Source organism: Acomys minous (assembly GCF_964271855.1).
Source record: "Acomys minous genome assembly, chromosome: 2".
NCBI lineage: Eukaryota > Metazoa > Chordata > Mammalia > Rodentia > Muridae > Acomys > Acomys minous.
This window is the reverse complement of record NC_140484.1, coordinates 115,196,426-115,216,404: the sequence shown is the minus strand read 5'-3', so window position 1 is coordinate 115,216,404 and position 19,979 is coordinate 115,196,426. Positions and strand designations below refer to the sequence as shown.

The window sequence follows — 19,979 nt, the reverse complement described above, 5'->3', positions numbered from 1 at the left end:
GCAGACTGCCCTTTAGCCTGGGCTGTGTCCAGCTTCGAGCCTCCTAGATCATTTGTCCTGAACCTTGAAGTGAGGGCAGAGGCCACTTTACACACTTCCCTCCTTCCCCACTGCTGTCTTACAGCTTAAAAGCTCAGACCAAGATTAATAAGTACCAAATATATTTATTCCATCTTTCGGAAGCTCCTTGCCCCACACTCCTTCCTTTACTGGCATCTTGTTCCCTGTTTCATTATATTAAAGATAAAACTTACTACCAAGGATTTATATGTAGTTGTTTCTCACATCATTTTTTCATTACATTTATTTATGAATTAGGGGTGTGTATGTGTGTGTGTGTGTGTGTGTGTGTGTGTGTGTGTGTGTGCGCGCACGCATGTGTTCAAGTGTCACAGCATGCATGTGGAGGTCAGAGGGTATCTTGCCAGAGTCAGTTCTCTCCTTCAACTATGTGGGTCCCAGGGTTTGAACTCAAGCAGTTGGACTTGGTGGCAAGCACCTGGGGCTGCTGAGCCATTTTGCTGGCCCTTCCCAGTGCCTTTCCATCCTGTTACCCACACTAGCAACATGCATGTCTGCCAAGTAGAAGCTAACAGTGGTGTTGCCTTCTCATTCACTTTGACTAAGAAGCCCTTTCTAGTTGGTCTGAAGACACAATGTTCCATCAAATTTAATCAAGAACTAAAATTTGGGCTGGGTGTGGTGGTACCCACCTTTAATCCCAGCACTGGGAGGGAGAGGCAGGTGGATCTCTGAGTTTGAAGGCCAGCCTGGTCTACAAAGTGAGTCTAGGATAGCCAAGTCTACACAGAGAAACCCAGTCTCGAAAAACCAAACCAAAACAAAAAAACAAAAAACCCCAAACATTTGAGCTTGAGCTTGGGTTTGCATCCCTTTTGAGAACTCAAGTGATAAGAGGTAAGTGACAAGTGATACAGTAGTTCTTGGTTGTCTGAGTCCTATTGGTTGCAAGACAAACAAAACAAACAAACAAACTTGTCAGCACCTTCACTTGTCCAGACTTAGGTGAACAAAGCCAAATGGTTCTCCTTGTTCTGGTGGCATCTGGTGGCTAAGTAAAGTTTCATCCCTCCCTCCCTCCCTCCCCCCTCCCTCCCTCTGTCCCTCCCCCCTTTCCTCCCTCCCATCCCTCCTTCCCTCCCCCTTTCCTCTCCTCTGTGCTGAAGATCAAATCCAGGGGGCCTTCAACATATTAGGCAAGCAAGCATTCTGCCACCAAGCCCCACCCCACAGGCCCTAGGTTTTTGAGACACCGGTTTTTCTATTTAGCTCAGGCTACCCTCAGATTATCAAGCCTCCTGGGATTACCATCGCCTGCCACCACAATAGCTTCAAAATGCTTTCTCTAACTTCGGAGGTTTTCAGTGGTTGAAGCTATCCCCTCAAGAGCCCAGATGACTAAGAACTCAACTTTTGAAGCTCTATCTTGTCTTTTTTTTTTTTTCCTTCAGATAATTTATCTTGACAGTCACAGACTAGTACACTAAGGTGAACCCCATCCCTGTGTAGGCTTGAATTGTGCTGCTCAGTCTCCTCCTTGATAGCAAATAAGAAAGGACAGAGATATGCTTGAACACTGTCTCATAGAAGTTTATTGGGAAGAGGACCAAAGATTACAGAATTACATGGAACTTTCTGTTTAGGAGTTTAATGACACATATACCAGTGGCTTCTTTATGGAAAGCAATTTTTGTCAATTGAGAGCCAGAAATTTTCTGGAACTATTGTTTCGGAGCTCTGGCAAATGCCTCCTTCAGCCCTGAGAGCCACTTCTTTATTGTCTAAGCATCCCCTGTAGAAGTTAGGATGAGCCGGGCATGGTGGTGCACACCTGTAATCCCAGCACTCTATCTCTGTGAGTTCGAGGCCAGCCTGGTCTACTGAGTGAGTTCCGGGAGAGCCAAGGCTACACAGAGGAAACTCTCACAAAACAAAAAACAAAAAAACCCGAAAAGCCAATGGGCTGGCCCAGCTTTCTCTTCCTCTTTGCCCTCCTCCAGCTGGGAGGTCTGAGAGGCATTGCCCAAGATTCCCTGCCGTGGCTGGAGGTGTTCTTGTGGAGGAGACGTTCTGCAGCTGGGTTTCTGAGACTGAGGTGGCTGTCAGCTGCAGTGAGTGTGGGGTCTTCGGGTGTCTGCCTTACCTGCTGCTTTCTCAGTGTTGAAGGCAAGGAGCTGAGAGAAAGAGCAGCTGGGGAAACAACCAAGGAGTGTTGAGATCTGCAGGGAGACCACTGAGGAAAAGATGACGAGTGAAAGACCAGGGGCACAGAGTGACTGTTGGCTTACGCGGAAGACAGTTCTTTGAGAGAAGGCTTAACCTAGCTGGCAATAGAGGGAAACAGGAATTAAGTAGGACTTTGTCACGAAGAAAAGACTTATTCTTTAGTCTCTTTCAGACTCTCATTTAAGAGGCCCAGACTTTCACCTTAACCTTTCCTCTCATCTCATAATCTCTATCTAATTACCTACATTTTCATTTATCTTGAAGCCCTTAAAAGAAATACCAATTTTGAGCAGAGTATCGAGCTCATTTCAAGCGGACTAGGAGACCCGTGGTGTTGGGACTACAAGGAGTAGCCTCTTGTAACGTGACATTCACCCTCCAACCCAGGACAGCTGAGCTCCCAGAGGGCTAGTGGGTGGCTGTGAAAGATAGGGAGAAACCCTGAGGAATGCGTGCAAGCCTGCGGGGCGTCTGATGGAGCTGGGATTCTGCTTTGCAGCCTGAAGAGTAAGGATGGCAATGAACAAGGGCCCAACGCTGCCGGACGGAGACCTCCCTGTAAGTAACCTGGGCTCGTGTAACGTGGAGAGTGGGCAAACAAGGGAGGACCAGTGAGCGGAGAGGGAGGGTCGGGGGACTTCAAGCCAGACACCTACCTTATGTTCCGAATTCACCAACTCTGTCTTAGTGATTCCCACCCTTTAACAGGGGAGTTTGGGAGAACTGGATAAAAGAGAAGATGGATACAGAGGCCTAAGTGCCCTGGAGGAAAGGATACAGATGCTGTCGGGAGCCTAAGGAGAGATGGGAGGAAAGAGACCACCGTGTCCTAAACACAGAGGCACAAGTCCACCACCCAGAAGAGCACCCACATCCCACAAAGCCCACGCACTCTGTGTGGCTCTGGCTTCAGCCTGTGACCCTCACCTGCAGTGCACAGCCTGTGCCACCGTGCGTGGGAATGAGTTGGACATTTAGTGTGTCCAGTGCTTACCTCTGGCCATTGTTTAAAAACACCATGATTTTAAATAATTCTGATACTTTTGTGTGTTCTTGATATCTTTTGCCAAGGCCTCTCTGATTTGGGCCCAGTTCAGATAATGAAATTAACATGTATGACCCTATAGGAGATAAAACTCATTCCGATTAGGTTTTAATTAACCTCCTAACTGGGGATGGCTGCCTTGTTTTCTTTCTTTCCTTCTTTCTTTCTTTCTTTTTTTTTTAAACATGGTCTCTCCGTGTAGCCTTGGCTGTTCTGGACTCACTACGTAGACCAGGCTGGCCTCAAACTCACAGCGATCTGCCTGCCTCTGCCTTCCAAGTGCTGGGATTAAAGGCGTGAGCTACCACACCATGCCCCGCCCCTTGTTTTCTACTAACTCATAAGAGAGGTGTAAAGGGGTCACAAGACACGTGAAGCCTTAGCAGTTAGTGGCTTCTCCCATTTTCAGCTTCTCTTTTGGCTGGGGCTTCTCCCATTTCCAGCTTCTCCTTTAACTTTGTCCAAAACAACCCTTGAACACACTGTCCAAAATGTTAAAGAGAATGTTCCCTCATGTAGTCCGAATCCCATCCCAACCTGCAGCATGGAAAGCTAAGTTAGCATGACCTGCTTTGTCCTGGGGCATAAGCAGCTCTGCTTGGTGGCCCTGCTAACGACCTCCTGCAAGCAGAGCGTATCGCAGGGTGCATCTAAAATCACACAGAGCCGGGGCAAATGGCTCAACTCTGGAGAGTTGGCTCACTACTTTCTATATGGAGAATTCTTAACATTCACATGACTAGGCAAAAGAATACAAGGTCCCAGGGATTGTTGACTAATCCCAGTGGGTCTCTGCCTCCTCCTCGCCCAATCATTGCCATGTCTTTGTTTATTTAGAGGCAGTTCCCAAATATTCCACTTCAGACCCGACTTGGAAACCGTCCAACATGGCGACACATCCTTGTAATCTCAGGACTTGGGGAGAAGGGGCAGAAAAGTGAGGAAAATGAGGCCAGCCTTGGTTTCATAGTGAACTCAAGGTCAGTTTGGACAAGATAAGATCTGATCTCCAAAACACACATGCAAAATTAATTAAATTAAGCCTGGCCTTGCTCTTACCATCTGTGTGATCTTCAGTAAGTCATATCTCATCTCCAAATCTCAAATACATCGAAAGCAAACTGCTGTAAGAGCTTAGATCAAGCAAGCACCCAGAGCACGGCCTCCAGGAAATGTTGCTTTCTACCACATGTCGAGGGTCACTCTCTCACTCAAAGACTGGCTTTTTCCTACTTTCTAAAATTTAATTATGCCACTGTTGGCCAAAAAAATTACTCTGATAAGAGTATGGCAGTCCAGTCAGAAGAGATAAACCCACTACACCCCACAGGCTCAGCCTCACTGGAGTATCAACTTTCAAATGGAGTGTTGTATTTTAAGAAAGGCCATGCCAGATTTTAGAGTGTCAAGAAGAAAAGGTCACAAGCCCATCACATGGCCCATTTATAAACTAAGATAGAAACTGGATGGGGCACGGTGTTACACACCTTTAATCCCAGAACACCGGAGGCAGAGGTAGGTGAATCTCTGTGAGGCCAAGGCCAGCCTGGTCTACACAGTGAATTCTGGGACAGCCAGAGCTACATAATGAGACCCTGTATTGAACACCCCCCCCCAATTTTTTTTAACTTATACATTCTACAAGGTGCAGCCCATGCATGGCTCATTTCTCCAGGGCTAGGCTTTCAAGCAGGTACTAGGGAAATAGAGGACATTCTGCTGGGAGAAAAAGAAAGCATACACATAATCAGAGCAGGCTGGCAGATGTAGAGACAGCCCAAGGACAGACACAGTCATGGTGGAGGGAAGTCAAAAGTTGGTCACCGTGACACATGCTTGCAATCCTAGCAGTTGGGACATTGGAGTCAATAGGATAGGGAATTCATAGCCATCCTTAGCTATGTAGCACGCTCAAGGCCAGCCAGGGCTCACAGAGGAGGTGATAGTGAGAGAATAATATTCTACCAAGCAGAACGGGATGTGGGAGGGGAGGGGAGGGGAGCCTATTTGGCAGCTGCCCAGCATCCATAGACACGGGTCTAGCATCTCAGAGAGACCATGAAAATATTTAGATGAAGCTACCATTTGAAGGTGGACTAAAACTCCCAACAGGTACATTAACTTGCTCTCTGCAGTTAGTCTAAGAGGGGTGAGCTGGGAGAGGGATGGGGTTTAGCTTGGTCCCGGAGAAGACAGATTGCTTTAGGAGGTCTCCAGAGTCTAGGTAGTGACCAGGAAGACATGGCAGGCTGGCTTCGTTTTCCCCTGTGGTCTTCCTCGTGGCTTCTGACTGGGCCATTTGGAGACCCTTTGCTTCCCTTAGCCTCACCAACGGCATGCGTGACTCTAGCTAGGGTCAGCTCTCAGGGACGTTGACTGGACGTGGGAGGACCTGACTCTTTCTCCGCTGACAGGAACAGGAGAATGTGCTCCAGAGAGTCCTGCAGCTGCCTGTGGTGAGCGGCACCTGTGAGTGCTTCCAGAAGACCTACAACAGCACCAAGGAAGCGCACCCCCTGGTGGCCTCTGTGTGTAATGCCTATGAGAAGGGCTTACAGGGTGCCGGCAACCTGGCTGCCCGGAGCATGGAGCCGGTGGTCCGCCGCCTGTCCACCCAGTGTGAGTCCCCGTAGAACTCCGTGGCGGCCCGCCTGTCCACTGATACTCCCCGCATGCCTACCTGTGTGCTTGTCAGTCTGTCTGAATCATCTCACAGCTTGTTTGTCCACCTCCTGGCTACTTCCCTTGCTTGCCTACATCCGACTCCCCCGTCCTCCACTCGGCAGACATGGAGACAGTCATGCAGATCTCTTTGAGTCCCTATTTGCCTCAGCTGTAGCCCAGCCTAGGGTGTCCTAGGTTAACAATGACAGCCAGAGAATGTTTAGGGGGGAAGATGGGCAGATCTATGTGAGCAGTGGTGAGAGCGGAGCCAGTAAGAGGACATTTAGCCACGCCAAGTCCAAGTACAACAAAAGCAGCAGCATCACAAACCCGCAGAGGCTTGCAAGAAAGCTAGCCTAACAGTGCCAAAGGCAAGAGGAAAAAGAAGACCCATTCACCCAGCTGCTGCTGATACCAGCTCTAGACAGGTGGGGGCAGCAGAGAGCTACTGGGGGGCAGAAACGAGGTTCCCTCCAGATGAGGCTTACTAGGCTCACCCTGTCTCCGTTATTATTCTGTCTCCATCTAAAAATACGGTCTCTAAGACTTAGTTCTTGGCAGGGTTGAGGGAAATCTCAGTAGCGCTCAGAAGTCTAGCATCTTCTACCATCCTGATGGAGACTTGTGGGTATGTGAGAATTCTAGCCAGCAACCAGGCAAGGAAGACTTAAAGGCTCCATTTCAAATCCACCATCACATAAATGGCCCTGGTTAAATACAGTAGGTGACAAAGCAAAACAAAAATGACAGGAACATGAGGAACGGACATTCGTGTTTAAAAGGGTGGGCGGGGACTATGAGAAGATACAGGGATAAGAGTGAGAAAAGTGCATTATATGTGTGCATAAAGTTGTCCAAGAAAACTTACTCAATTATTGATAATAATTTTTTATTTGTTTTCTGAGACAGGGTTTCTCTGGGTAGCCCTGGACTCTTTGTAGACCAGGCTGGCCTCGAACTCACAGCAATCCACCTGCCACCATGTCTGGATGATAATGATTTTTTTTTTAAAGTCACAGACCTTTGGTTAGCCCTTCTGGAAGCCCTCATTCTATCCAATTGTTACTTGAAAGAAATATGAAAGAGTATTTATAAATATCCTTTAAATCTGTGCCTTCCTTACTGGGTGTGGTGGCGCATACCTTTAATCTCAGCACTCAGGAAGGCAGAGGCAGGTGGATCGATGTGAGTTCGAGGGCAGCCTGGTCTACAAAGTGAGTCCAGGACAGCCAAGGCTACACAGAGGAACCCTGTCTCAAAATAAATAAATAAATAAATAAATAAATAAATAAATAAATAAATAAGTAGCCATGCCTTCCATGACCTTGGCCACAGAGACTGCATCCTCAGCAGACCCTGGGCAGTCTCTCTCTGAGCCATCTGCATCCTTTATGGCTTGTCTCACTCCCTAAGGGCAGCGTCTTTCTCGTCCTTGTGGCTACCATTAACTCTCAGCCATCTTGACAGTTGAGGGTTAAAACTGATTTGAGGGACAGTCTGGAGCTCTTCTGGCTGTGACTGAATTTGCTATCTCCAGGACTAAGCAAGCCTGGTCCCACTGAGGCCAGTGCCAAGGCCGATGCCACCTGCCTCACTTCCACATGGTTCCTCCTACCACCTCATGTCCTTCAGGAGACTTGGCCAGGGAGGCGGGAAAGAATGAGATTCATTCACAGGATGATTCACAGACCTGCCATCACCTCCCACTGCAAGCGTGCCCATCCAGGCACAGAACCACAGAGGCTGATGGTTCTGACTCCTGACAGGAGGGGGCAGCAGAGAGCTACTGCCCAGGGACCTGAAGATTAAATAGGATCCTGTGAGCCTTGCCCCGTGTTACCCCAGCAGTAGGATTTCGCTGAAGCCAAGTGCTGTGCAGGTGCAGATGTGAGGCCTTGAGTACAGGCCTCCACTCCACTCCAAACTGACCCTGCTCTCCAGGAATCATAGTGCATGAGGGCTGAATAGAGCAAAGACTCTCTAGTCCCCAAATGCCCTGGAAGCAGCAGGGCTGCGATCTATGGGTCCCAATGTATGGTCTTTGAGACTTTGTGCCTTCTTCGAAGCCACTATTAGTTCCTCAGGAGGGGGCAGGGATCACACCAACGTGGCCCTTCCCTTTCAGTCACAGCTGCCAATGAGTTGGCCTGTAGAGGCCTGGACCACTTGGAGGAGAAGATCCCAGCCCTCCAATACCCTCCAGAAAAGGTAAGTGCTCCCTATACTCTGCTGGGACCTCCTCTCGGGAAGGAGAATAGTCAGTCACTGATGCCCTGGCTGTGCAACTGTCTGTGCTCATGGGGTGAGCATCTCTTAGGCAGGTGGAGACCCCTTTTCCTCTTCCTGCACGGCCAGAGGGTCAGGGGTTGTCTGGAATAGCAGGCATATGCCTTGGATAAGTTCACATAGCCACTTTTCATGCTCCGCAAGGAGAAGGAAGGGTTAAAGCCAACGTGGCCCTTCTATAATTCCACAGCCTTCTGATCCCATGGCTCTGGGATCTGGGACTCTGTGGGCTTGCACAGAACTACTTAAGCCCTTCAGTCCCACCCATTGGGATCTCAGGATTACACACCCAAGCCTTTATGGACCACGAGACTAAACAAGTCCCTTGCCCCTGGCCACACCTTTATCTATGGTTACCCAGTGATGGCTTCAATAAGGCCTATGAGCTCATCTGTTTTACTGACGAACCACCAGTCTGTCTACAAATCTCCCCTGTACCCTGCCCTTGCCAACAGCCACAGCATGGAGCCCTCTCAGGTCATCCTTGGTGATGAGGCTTGCTATCCACATTGTACAGATGAGCAAACAACAGCCTGAGGTGGCGGCCACCAGGGGGCAGGCCTGCCAGTCACCTCTTCCCTAGTGCTCCAGTCAAAGTCTAGTCTTTGTCACAGAGGAGCTCCCAGGCAGGGTATCAGGAGGAAGAAGGCTAATTATTCCAGTATAAAACTTGTACGAGGACCAGCCATATCTATCAGTCAGTGTGAACAGTGTGCTGAGGGAAAGACAGATGGAGGGTGCCTGTGTGACTGAGGGTATCAGGATGGGTGCCAGACAGGTGCCAGCAGGGACAGTTTGGGGACTATCCTCCCAGGCTGGATCTTCACATAGTGTGGAGAAGCCAGGAGATGCATGTGGCTAGCACAGCAAAGGTGGGCCTTTTCTTTCCCACATATTCTTGCTGGTCCCTGGGTCTTATTTATTTTTTCCCCTTACTTATTTTGGTTTTTTGTTTTGTTTTGTTTTTTTAAGATTTACTTACCTATTATTATGTATACAGTGTTGAAGAGGGCATCAGATGGCATTATAGATGGTTGTGAGCCACCATGTGGTTGCTGGGAATTGAACTCATGACCTCTGGAAGAGCAGTCAGTGCTCTTAACCACTGAGCCATCTCTCCAGCCCCCTTATTTCAGCTTTTTTTTTTTTTTAAAGACAGGGCCTCATGCTGTAGCCCAGGCTGGTCTGGAACTCAGTATGTATTCAAAGATAGCCCCAAACTCACAATGAGTCTTCTGCTACAATCATCTGTCCTTGTAGTACAAGTGTATGCTGCCATGCCTGGCTCTAGACCTCTAAATGGCACCCTCTGGGGAGCTGGGCTTGGGGCCTGTGAGCGGTTCTACATCCTTGACAATCTCCTAACATGTCTCAGATCGCTTCTGAACTGAAAGGTACCATCTCTACCCGCCTTCGAAGTGCCAGGAACAGCATCAGCGTGCCCATCGCAAGCACTTCCGACAAGGTCCTGGGAGCCACTCTGGCCGGCTGCGAGCTTGCCTTAGAGATGGCCAAGGAGACAGCGGAATACACTGCCAACACCCGAGTTGGCCGACTGGCCTCTGGAGGGGCTGATCTGGCTCTGGGAGGCATTGAGAAGGTGGTGGAGTTCCTCCTGCCGCCAGACAAGGAGGAGTCAGGTATCTGCCCTTCAGACCGGCTGGCTGCCTTGGGAGCCAGCTGGGCACTCATCGCCTGAGGATGGGGAGGCGGGAGGGGCAGAGCACTACAAGTCCTGTTGGCCTTGCTCTGAGATAGGGAATGCCCTCGGAACCTTCAGACGATTCCCCAGCCCCCACCCCAAATGGAAGAGGGAGAGTGAGCTTGGCACCACTGGGGTCTCGGTAGAAAACAACTGTTTTCTAGCCCAAGGCCCATTTTCTATTTTGGTTATTTTTCAAAATGTTATGCGTATGAGTGTTTTGACTGCGTGTATGTGTATGCTATGTGTGTGACTGCTGCTTGCAAAAGCCAGAGGGGAGGGCCACTGGATCCCCTGGAATTGGAGTTACAGACGGTTGAGGGCCACCATATTGGTGCTGAGAGTTGAATTCAAGTCCTCTACAAGAGTGACAGGTGGCTGGGCGCAGTGGTGCATGCCTATAGTCCCAGCACTCAGGAGGCAGAGGCAGGCAGCTCTCTGTGAGTTCGAGACCAGCCTGGTCTACAAAGTGAGTCCAGGACAGCCAAGACTACACAGAGAAACCCTGTCTCAAAAACAAAACAAAACAAAACAAAAAAAGTGACAGGTGCTCGAAACTGCTGAGCCATCTCTCCAGGCCCCTCGGTCCCTCTTTGACCTCTTTCCTCCCACATCTTTATTTAGCCCCTTTGTCTGGCCGCCAGCGGGCCCAGAAGGCTCCTAAGGCCAAACCAAGCCTCGTGAGGAGGGTGAGCACCCTGGCCAACACTCTTTCCCGACACACCATGCAGACCACAGCCTGGGCCCTGAAGCAGGGTCACTCTCTGGCCATGTGGATCCCAGGTGTGGCACCCCTGGTGAGTGTCTGCTCCAAGCTCTGCCAGGCCCTGCTCTGTGGGTTTCCTGGTCCCTTCTGAGTTGGAAACACCCTTCAAGCTGGGCTGGGACTTTGAACATAAAGACATAAAATCTTAGGGTGGTAGGGTGGTTGTCCAGGCTGTGGGAGAAGAGAAAGGACAGGACACACACTGAGGGGTGGTCCTGCCCCACCCCCTTCTTCTGTCTCCCCCATCCTCCACCAGAGTATCCCTGACTCCCAGCCTTCATGACCCCAATGGGCCTCTTATGTGGGCCTCCCCACCCCTACTCGCTATTGAAACTGTAGAAGTGCTACCATAAACAAACAAATGATAAAAACCCCGTTTGGTCCAAGGACAGGAGTCCCATCAGCCCTCATCCTCATCTGTACAGATTTCATCTTTCCTTCTAGGGTTTCTGGATTCCCCAGCACACCCAGGCAAAGCTGCTTCTCTGTCTATCTTGATACAGTTAGATTGGATTAAAAAAAAAAAAAAAGGAATTTAGTGAGAAACTAAACTGAAAAAAAAAAGGAAAAGAAAAAGAAAGGAGGAAAAAAAAAGCAACATTAAAGTCAAACATGTTGGTACATACTAATAATCTCTACACTTGGGAGGCAGAGGCAAGTTTGAGACCAGTCTTATCTATGGAGTGAGTCCCAGTCTACCCAGAACTGTATGGTGGGACCTCATCTCAAAAGACAACAACAAAAGATCCACAAACAAACAGAAAAATGGAAACAAATAAAAACATTAGAAAATAGGAGATGGGGTCTGGACTGAGCTGTAGCTGGGTGGTAGAGCACTTACCCATTGCCACAGCGCTGGAAGGAGAGAAAGCCCGGAAGTCAGCAGGAAGTGACTACCTTTTTTTTTTTTAAAGATGTCTTTATTTATTATGTATACAATATCCTGCCTGCAAGCCAGAAGAGGACACCAGATCTCATTATAGATGGTTGTGAGCCACTATGTGGTTGCTGGGAATTGAACTCATGGCCTTTGGAAGAGTAGTCGGTGCTCTTAACCTCTGAGGCATCTCTCCAGCCCCTCTCTGAGCCATCTCTCGTGAGAAAGGTCCTCTTACGTTAACGATCTTTTAAGTTTTTATTGATTGATTTGGGTTTGTGAGATAAGATCTCATTCGGTAGCCCAGGCTAACCTTGAATTTTGTGTCAATTTGTGAGTGGTTCTCTTTTTCAAATTTTGTTCTATTTATTATTACTCTGTGTATCCCCCGCCCCCCAGCCCCTTCTGACATATGGGAAAATGTATATCTTGATGTAAGGTGTGCCAAAAGGCAACCCTCAGGAGGTGGCTCTCTTGAGAAGCAAGGCGAGGGGGGGGGCAATTATTGTAAGTTTGAGAGCCAGCCTGGTCTACATAGTGAGTTCCAGCCAGCCAGAGTTACATAGTAAGATTTTTGTCTCAGGATACACACATACACACACACACACACACACACACACACACACACACACACACACATATATATATATATATATATATATAAATTAAACAAATAACCACAGAGGTTGGAGGTGTAGCTGAAGGTAGGCTCCCTGGATTCCATCCCAACACGAACAAGGGAAGAATAGAATAAGCCTAAATGGACATGTGGCTGTAAAACTCGGAAGAGAGCCACAGACTGGGGGATACAGGCTGAAGACGCGTAGGAGAATCTTTGGGGGTACTGAAACAGTCTCTTTCTTGATCTGTTATCGTTACATAGGGCGTGCTTACCAAGGTCACTGAGATGTATGCTAACAGTGATGAGCTATTACTGATTAAAATGCTGGGAGAGAGAGGCTAGCTAGATGGTAGCTCAGTGGTTAAAGATGCTCGCTCTTGCAGAGGACCCAGGCTCAGTTCCCAACACCCACGTGGTGGTTTGCAGCCACCCAGAACTCCAGTTCAAGGGAATATGAGTTCTCTTCTGACCTCCCTGGGTACCAGGTACACAAATGGTACACATGAATACATACAAAATGAAACATTAAACAAACAAACAAACCAACCAGCCTGTGGGGCTGGACCTTGCTCACCACCCTACCCTGCTTCTGTGACGAGGGCTTCACAACCTAGAGGGTCTGCTGAGCCAGCTGTCTGTTGCCCGTCCTCCCTCAGAGCAGCCTGGCCCAGTGGGGTGCCTCAGCAGCCATGCAGGTGGTGTCCCGGCGGCAGAGTGAGGTACGGGTGCCCTGGCTGCACAACTTGGCGGCCTCCCAGGATGAGAGCCACGACGACCAGACGGACTCAGAGGGAGAGGAGACCGACGAGGAGGAGGAAGAAGAAGAATCAGAGGCTGAGGAGAATGTGCTCAGAGAGGTGCCAAAGAGCGAGAGCCTAAGGCCTCAGGACCCATGGGGGGTGGGGGGTGGGGGGCAGGAGCGGTGTGAGAAGTAGAGGAGTAGGGTAGAATAAAGAACCTGTCCCCAGATCACCCCAAACTCACAGCCAACAAAGCATCACTGCGTCACCCAGTGGGTTCCATGATATCCACAAAAGTAGGCAGGGCTGGGATCATTCCTCCATTTTGCAGATGAAGAGACTGGGGTTTAGAGAGAGGAAGTGACATACTCAAGGTGACGACTTACAGCTAGGAACAGACCAAGGCCTCGTTCTCTCTGTTTCTGTCCATCTGTCCCTCCCTCCATCCTTCCTTCTGTCCCTTACCCCCCCCCCTCCATGGTTTTCTTCTAGCTGGGGCTGGTGGTCAGGGAAAGGGTCCCAGGAGCTGTAGGGCAGGGGCTAACGGTTCTCTGGCCCACAGGTAACAGGCCTGCCCAACCCGAGAGGCCTCCTGGGTGGTGTGGTACACACCATGCAAAAGACGCTCCGGAACACGATCTCAGCGGTGACATGGGCACCTAAAGCTGTGCTGGGCACGGTGGGAAGGATCCTGCACCTCACACCAGCCCAGGCTGTCTCCTCCACCAAAGGGAGGGCCATGTCCCTATCCGATGCCCTGAAGGGCGTTACGGATAACGTGGTAGACACTGTGGTACACTATGTGCCGGTGAGTCCCACCCCGGGGCCACCCTCCCTTCACCCAAGGTAGATTTGCCTGAAGCAGAGGCAGTCTCTCCCTTCGTCCAGCCCCTGCAGACCTTTCTCCAACCCTCAGCGTTCAAAACCTTCCTCCACACTGACCTTTCCCAGCGCAGAGTACAGACGTTCATGGCCCTGGCCTCAGACCTCTCCCATGCATTGTGCCTCCCACTCGACGCTCGCTCGAGTCGTTGGTCTGTGAGTCCCTAGTGGGCGCCTTGAGCAGTAGGCTGTGCGTTCTAGAAACAGCAGCTGGCTCTATGTCAATTCTATCACCAACAGGAAAACAAAAACAAAACCAAACAAAACAAAAGACCAAGGGACCATAATGCCATCCTTTTGGGAGTCCCCGAGACCCTCTCCAATGGAAGTTACAGGTTGAGCAGGCTGACAGAGCTTAGTGGAACAGAAGGTGACCCTAGAGCTGGCCAGGGTTAAGGTTACTTCAATCATTGGCACCAAGAGCTTGGCAGCCAGCTTATTTGTATTTGACCCCAAATATATCCATATGTGGAAACTGGGCAGGGTGTCACGCTTCAAGGAAGGGGACTCCCCCCACCACCACAGGCGATCAGAGTCCTTAGAATCTCCGGGGTCTCCCAGATGCGCCCCATCCAGAAGGCCTACACCTCAGTCTGTGCCCTTATGATGGCCGCCCCCGAGGGAACTAAGCCAAAAGCCACAGAAAGGGCCGTGACTAGGAGGAAAGGGATTCCTAACAAGCGTGCTCGGCTGTCAGCTTCCCAGGCTGTCTCTGATGGAGCCCGAGAGCGAATTCCGAGACATCGATAACCCGCCTGCAGAGGCCGAGCGCAAGGGGTCCGGGGCACGGCCTGCTAGTCCGGAGTCCACGCCACGTCCGAGCCAGCCCCGCGGAAGCCTGCGCAGCGTGCGGGGTCTAAGCGCGCCCTCGTGCCCCGGCCTGGACGACAAAACGGAGACATCGGCGCGTCCGGGCTTCCTGGCTATGCCCAGGGAGAAGCCTGCACGCAGGGTTAGCGACAGCTTCTTCCGGCCCAGCGTAATGGAGCCCATCCTTGGCCGTGCGCAGTACAGCCAGCTGCGCAAGAAGAGCTGAGCCGCCTGCGCCCCTCCTCGCCCTGGCCCCACCCCCACGGGAGGGTCTTTTCGCCCCCAAAGAAACGGAAACAACACTTCTAAGTGGGCCTCTCCTTTAGGGTGGTCCCTTGGGAGCCGGAGCCACAACCCCACGATGCTGTCAGGCACACCATTTCTAAAGTACCCTTTGGGTGCTTGACCACCACAGTCAGTTTTTGTTGTTGTTTTGTTTGTTTTTGGTTTTTTGAGACAAGGTTTCTCTGTGTTATCGTGGCTGCACTGGACTCTTTTTTAGACCAGGCTGGCCTTGAACTCACAGAGATCCATCTGTCTCTGCCTCCCAAGTGATGGGATTAAAGGCTTGCACCACCACGCCAGGCACACAGTCAGTTTTTAAGGGGCACCAGAGCAGCAATCTCTCATGGCTTTTTTTTTTTTTAAACTAGAAAAGCAATTGCTTAATTGGGTTTCTCACTTCTTTAGCAAAACTTGTGGCCAAATGACACCTGACTGGCTCTAAAATTCAGACCTTTTCTCTGTGGACATGTATTGCCAAAAAGTAGTTGGTCAGATGGCAGTTTCCTTTTCTTTTTTTCTTGTCTTTCTCCTCCCTCCATTCCTCTCCCCCCCTCCCCCTCCCCCCACCTCCTTCAACAATGTCTCCCTACACAGCCCAGTGCTAGGAGATTCACTCTCTGCCAGCTCGTTCTGAATGTCAGGAATTCTCCGTACACTTTTAGCGCTGAGCTCTTGAGACGCCGTGATTAGAACAGTGGAGGTGCCAAAGCCTTTGTATGTTTATTTAGACGACAGTTCCAGTTTCGGAGTCTCTCTGCCGTGCACAGGTGAAGCCTTGGGCCTGCCCTCTATAGCACCAGCTTTTACTCACAGCCGTACCTTCCATTGCGTCATCATCCTGCCTCCCGCCCGTGTGGTCACTCTGGAATATTGATACCCCAGATGCTAGGAGCCAGCAAAGGCCACCTTCGGCTTAATAACGGTGTAATATTATATAGAGCACATATCCATAGTCACCGTTCATTCCAAATCCCTGTTTTGGAAATACCAATACTTGGTCAAACCAGGAATTCATAAATATACCTGTAATGTTCAAACATTGCCACGTGTGTGTTTTCCTTTATAGATTTCTTGGTTCTCCTCCATAAAAACAGACACAGTTGGGGCTGGAGAGATGGCTCAGAGGTTAAGAGCACTGGCTGTTCTTCCAAAGGTCCTGAGTTCAATTCCCAGCAACCACATGGTGGCTCACAACAATCTAGAGTGAGATCTGGTGCCCTCTTCTGGCCTACAGGTCTACACCATATACATAATAAGTAAATAAATAAAAAACAAAAACAAAAACAAACAAACAAAAAAAAACCCAGCCACAGTTCAGTGAATCCTTCCTGTTATATGCTATGCTTGGGCAAACATGTATGTATGAACCACTGTTGTTGTTTACACAAGCTGTGAGCGGTGTCCTCCCTGGCTTTTCCCACTCAGCTCAACACATCATTTAAAAAATGCTTATTACATTTAAAAAAAATTTGTTTATTTTACTTTATATGCGTGAACATTTTGTTTACATATAAATGTGCACCATGTGTGTGCCTGGTGCTCATGGAGTTTAGAAGAGGGCAGTGGGTCTCCCAGAACTGGAGTTAAATTTGGTTGTGAGCTGCCATGTGGGTGCTGAGAATCAAACCCTGGTTCCTCTGTAAAAGCAACAAGTGCCCTTAATGGCTGAGCCATCTCTACAGCTCCTTAGCTATACATCGTGTGTGTGTGTGTGTGTGTGTGTGTGTGTGTGTGAGAGAGAGAGAGAGAGAGAGAGAGAGAGAGAGAGAGAGAGAGAGAGAGAGACAGGGTTTCTCTGTGTAGCCTTGACTGTCCAGGACTCCCTTGTAGATCAGGCTGGCTTCGAACTCACAGATAGCCATCTGCCTCTGGCTCCCAAGTGCTGGGATTACAGGCGTACACCTCCACACCCAACTCAACTTTACATATTATCCATCTTTTTGTGCCGGTATCAGAAACCCTACTGAAGGCTTTGACTTTTTCAAACCTACTTTATTTCAGGTTCTTTAATGCTTATACCTCCCTTCCAACCCACCTACCCTAGATAAGAGGTTAATGGGAACAGTAGAGGTTGACCATTTTAGACTCAGTTCCGTGGAGTGATGGTAGTCAGGATTCCAACAGACCTGTTAAATAGCAAACCAGCATTCCAGCAAAAGTGACCGCAACCGCAACAGCCAGGATCCGGAGCAGCAGCTGGAACCTGGAACCTCCAAGCATTCTTTGGAGCGTTTCTCTCTAGGAACGTGTGTGAAGACAGAACCGTGTCTATCTCTGGCACGGCTCCATGGGCAGCTGCTGGAAAGCGACCCCAGGCCTGGATGTTCAGAAGGGAATGCAGGCTCATCCTGGGGCTCCCTTTCTGTTCTGGGCCTCCTCACCACCCTGGATATCTCCTACCCGTGTTAGACCTCCCCACCCATCCTGAGATTCCACTAAACCTGTGTCTTCACTGGTGGATATCTCACAACAATATCTTATATTTCCCCAAATAGTTTCATACCTTTTTTTCTACATTTGATTGAGGGTTTTTTGGGTTTTTGTTTTTTGTTTTTTGTTTGTTTGTTTGTTTGTTTGTTTTTTGTTTGGTTGGTTTTTTTTGTTTTTTTGTTTTTTTGTTTTTTTTTTTTTGGTTTATTTTTTATTTAAGTATACAGTGTTTTGCCTGTATGTACTCCAGAATGCCAGAAGAGGGCACCAGATCTCCTTATAGGTGGTTGTGAGCCATCATGTGATTGCTGGGAATTGAACTCAGGACCTTGGTAAGTGCACACAATGCTCTTAATCTCTGAGCCATTTCTCTAGCATGATTTGATTGTTTTTGAAAATATGACTTAGCTGGGCACGGGTGGCTTACGCCTTTAATCCCAGCACTTGGGAGGCAAGGCAGGTGGATTGCTGAGTTCGAGGCCAGCCTGGTCTACAAAGTGAGTCTAGGACAGCCAAGGCTACACAGAGAAACCCTGTCTCGAAAAACCACTTAAGTGGGTGTTCAATTTTCTTTTCCTTCCCTACTCCCCTCTATACCATACTCTCTATCCTCCTTTCTCCTTCTGTTCGCCTTATCATTCCCTCTTTTTTCCCCTCCTCTCCTTCCCCCTCCCATTCTTTCTTGGTTCTTAATATAGCCGAGGCTGGCCTCAAACTCCTGATTCACTTGCCTCCATCTTCCCCAGTTCTGGGGTTACAGGCATGTACTATCATGCCTAACAACACCTACATTTTTTAACCACAAATATTATTTCAGTTCTTGACCTAATATGTGGACCCATCTGTTTTGAATTGGGGACAGTGATAAAGCCCACAGTCGGAACACTGGGCTAGGCATACTAGGTTGTTCCACGTTGGTAGTGGCGGTAGACATGAACTCATTACCTGCCGACTGGTAAGGGTTGGGAAAACGTCCCCTCTCTGTAAAGTCGTGAGTTCATATTGACAGTTGTAGTGACGTCTAACACTACTGAATTCTACAATTTTACCATAGCATTAACAGCTTTAGTCTTACTTTCTCTATAACTTAACTACTGTAATTGCTATTATAATTATAATCATAACTCCTCTGAAAAATGTGATGTTTCATCAATCACTATCACCTTCTGAGAGGTCTATACAGGTTTAGCGTTTGTCTTCTTCACATTCAGAATCTAAGGGAATCTTTTTGTCTCCATGCTGGCTGCTTTGCACTTTGCACTGTTCCTGCTCAGATCTCCAACTGGTTCAGAACGTTTGGCAGTTCTGTGGCATGTGAGAGAGCACCCTGGTTGCATCTACATTTCCCAATTTTTTTTTCCTTTTTCTTTTTTGAAAAAGGGTCTCTCTGTGTAGCCCTGGCTGCCTTGAACTCACTTTGTAGACCAGGCTGGCCTCGAACTCACAGCGATCCGCCTGCCTCTGCCTCCCAAGTGCTGGGATTAAAGGTGTGCGCCACCATGCCTGGCTCCCCAATTGCTTTACTCCCTCCCTAAACTGTGTTTTGTAGCAAGTGCCGTGGCTTCTGCCAGCTCTGGTGCATCAGCTGTCCTGCGTCTAACAGAGAGCTGTCTGGTATTCTCCTGGTGGCCCCTCCTCATCCCAGAATCAGCTGGCCACCTGCTCCTACTTAAAAAGTCTAGAATGGGGCTGAAGACATGGCTTAGAGGTTAAGAGCACTGACTGCTCTTCCAAAGGTCCTGAGTTCAATTCCTGGCAACCATATGGTGGCTCACAGCCATCTATAATGTGCTATGATGCCCTCTCTGGCCTGTAGGTGTGCATGCAGGTAGAGCACTGTATACATAATAATAAATAAATAAATCTTAAAAAAAAAAGTCTAGGCTATGGCTGTGGATGGCTTCTCAGTATCCATGCCATCTCTTGAGGCCCCATAGGGCCATCACCTTGCCAGTGATTACTTCAGGAATTAACATACCTAACCATGTGACACGCAAGGAGCGAGGACAGGATGTAGGGACAGATTCCTCGATCCCGCCACACCACGTGATGCTCCCTTCTTCTGTGTGCGTAGTGTCTGTATATGACAGGAGGTCATACATGTGGAAGAGCAGGTCCTTGGTACTGTTGCCTCTGGCTCAACCTCCTGAGGACCACCCCCTCCTCTGTCTGTCTCACCAGGGCGACAGGGCATGGCCTTATCGGTCCCATCATTTTAGGCTGTGTTTCTAGTCTTTGGAGCTGAGGGTTTTTTCATATAGATCTTGAAGAGCTGGCAATTTCTGCAGCCTTTAATTATGTTGCCTGTCTATAACAGGCAATCATCTGTGTACATACTACATTAAAATATGCTGCTATATTAAAGTTTTCTTTAGTGTTGTTTTAAGTGATAAATAACGTATTTGGAAATGAGATGGTGGCTGTTATTTGTGGTACTTGAGATGGAAACCAAGGCCTTTCCCTCAAGCTAGGCAAATGCCATACCCATCTCCTCATCCAGTTTCCAGATTAAAAAAAAATTTTGTTGTTGTTTGGGCCGGGCGTTGGTGGTGCACTCAGGAAGCAGAGGCAGGTGGATTGCTGTGAGTTTGAGGCCAGCCTGGTCTAAAAAGGGAGTCCAGGA

The 19,979-nt window shown here is 49.0% G+C and overlaps 1 protein-coding gene across 2 annotated transcripts; it reads left to right on the top strand.

The window, feature by feature from the left end:
• Positions 1 to 1,986: 1,986 nt before the first annotated feature.
• PLIN1 (perilipin 1) lies at positions 1,987 to 16,335 on the top strand. Of its 2 annotated transcripts, none has more exons than XM_084801502.1 (9): positions 1,987 to 2,132; positions 2,747 to 2,805; positions 5,707 to 5,911; positions 8,082 to 8,164; positions 9,618 to 9,882; positions 10,569 to 10,741; positions 12,866 to 13,066; positions 13,512 to 13,757; positions 14,529 to 16,335. In XM_084801502.1, exons 2-9 carry the CDS (start codon positions 2,761 to 2,763, stop codon positions 14,865 to 14,867), a joined length of 1,557 nt encoding a protein of 518 aa, XP_084657628.1. In that variant the 5' UTR covers positions 1,987 to 2,132; positions 2,747 to 2,760; the 3' UTR covers positions 14,868 to 16,335. The 2 variants fall into 2 exon arrangements, with proteins under 2 accessions (XP_084657628.1, XP_084657629.1); XM_084801503.1 differs by having other exon boundaries at positions 2,103 to 2,187.
• The last annotated feature ends 3,644 nt before the right edge of the window (positions 16,336 to 19,979 follow it).

Coding starts and splice junctions, on each gene's coding strand:
- PLIN1 (XM_084801502.1), top strand. CDS start 2,761: ATGGCAATGAACAAGGGCCCAACGCTGCCGGACGGAGACCTCCCT. Junction 8,165..9,617: donor TCCAATACCCTCCAGAAAAG/GTAAGTGCTCCC, acceptor AACATGTCTCAG/ATCGCTTCTGAACTGAAAGG. Junction 10,742..12,865: donor TCCCAGGTGTGGCACCCCTG/GTGAGTGTCTGC, acceptor GTCCTCCCTCAG/AGCAGCCTGGCCCAGTGGGG.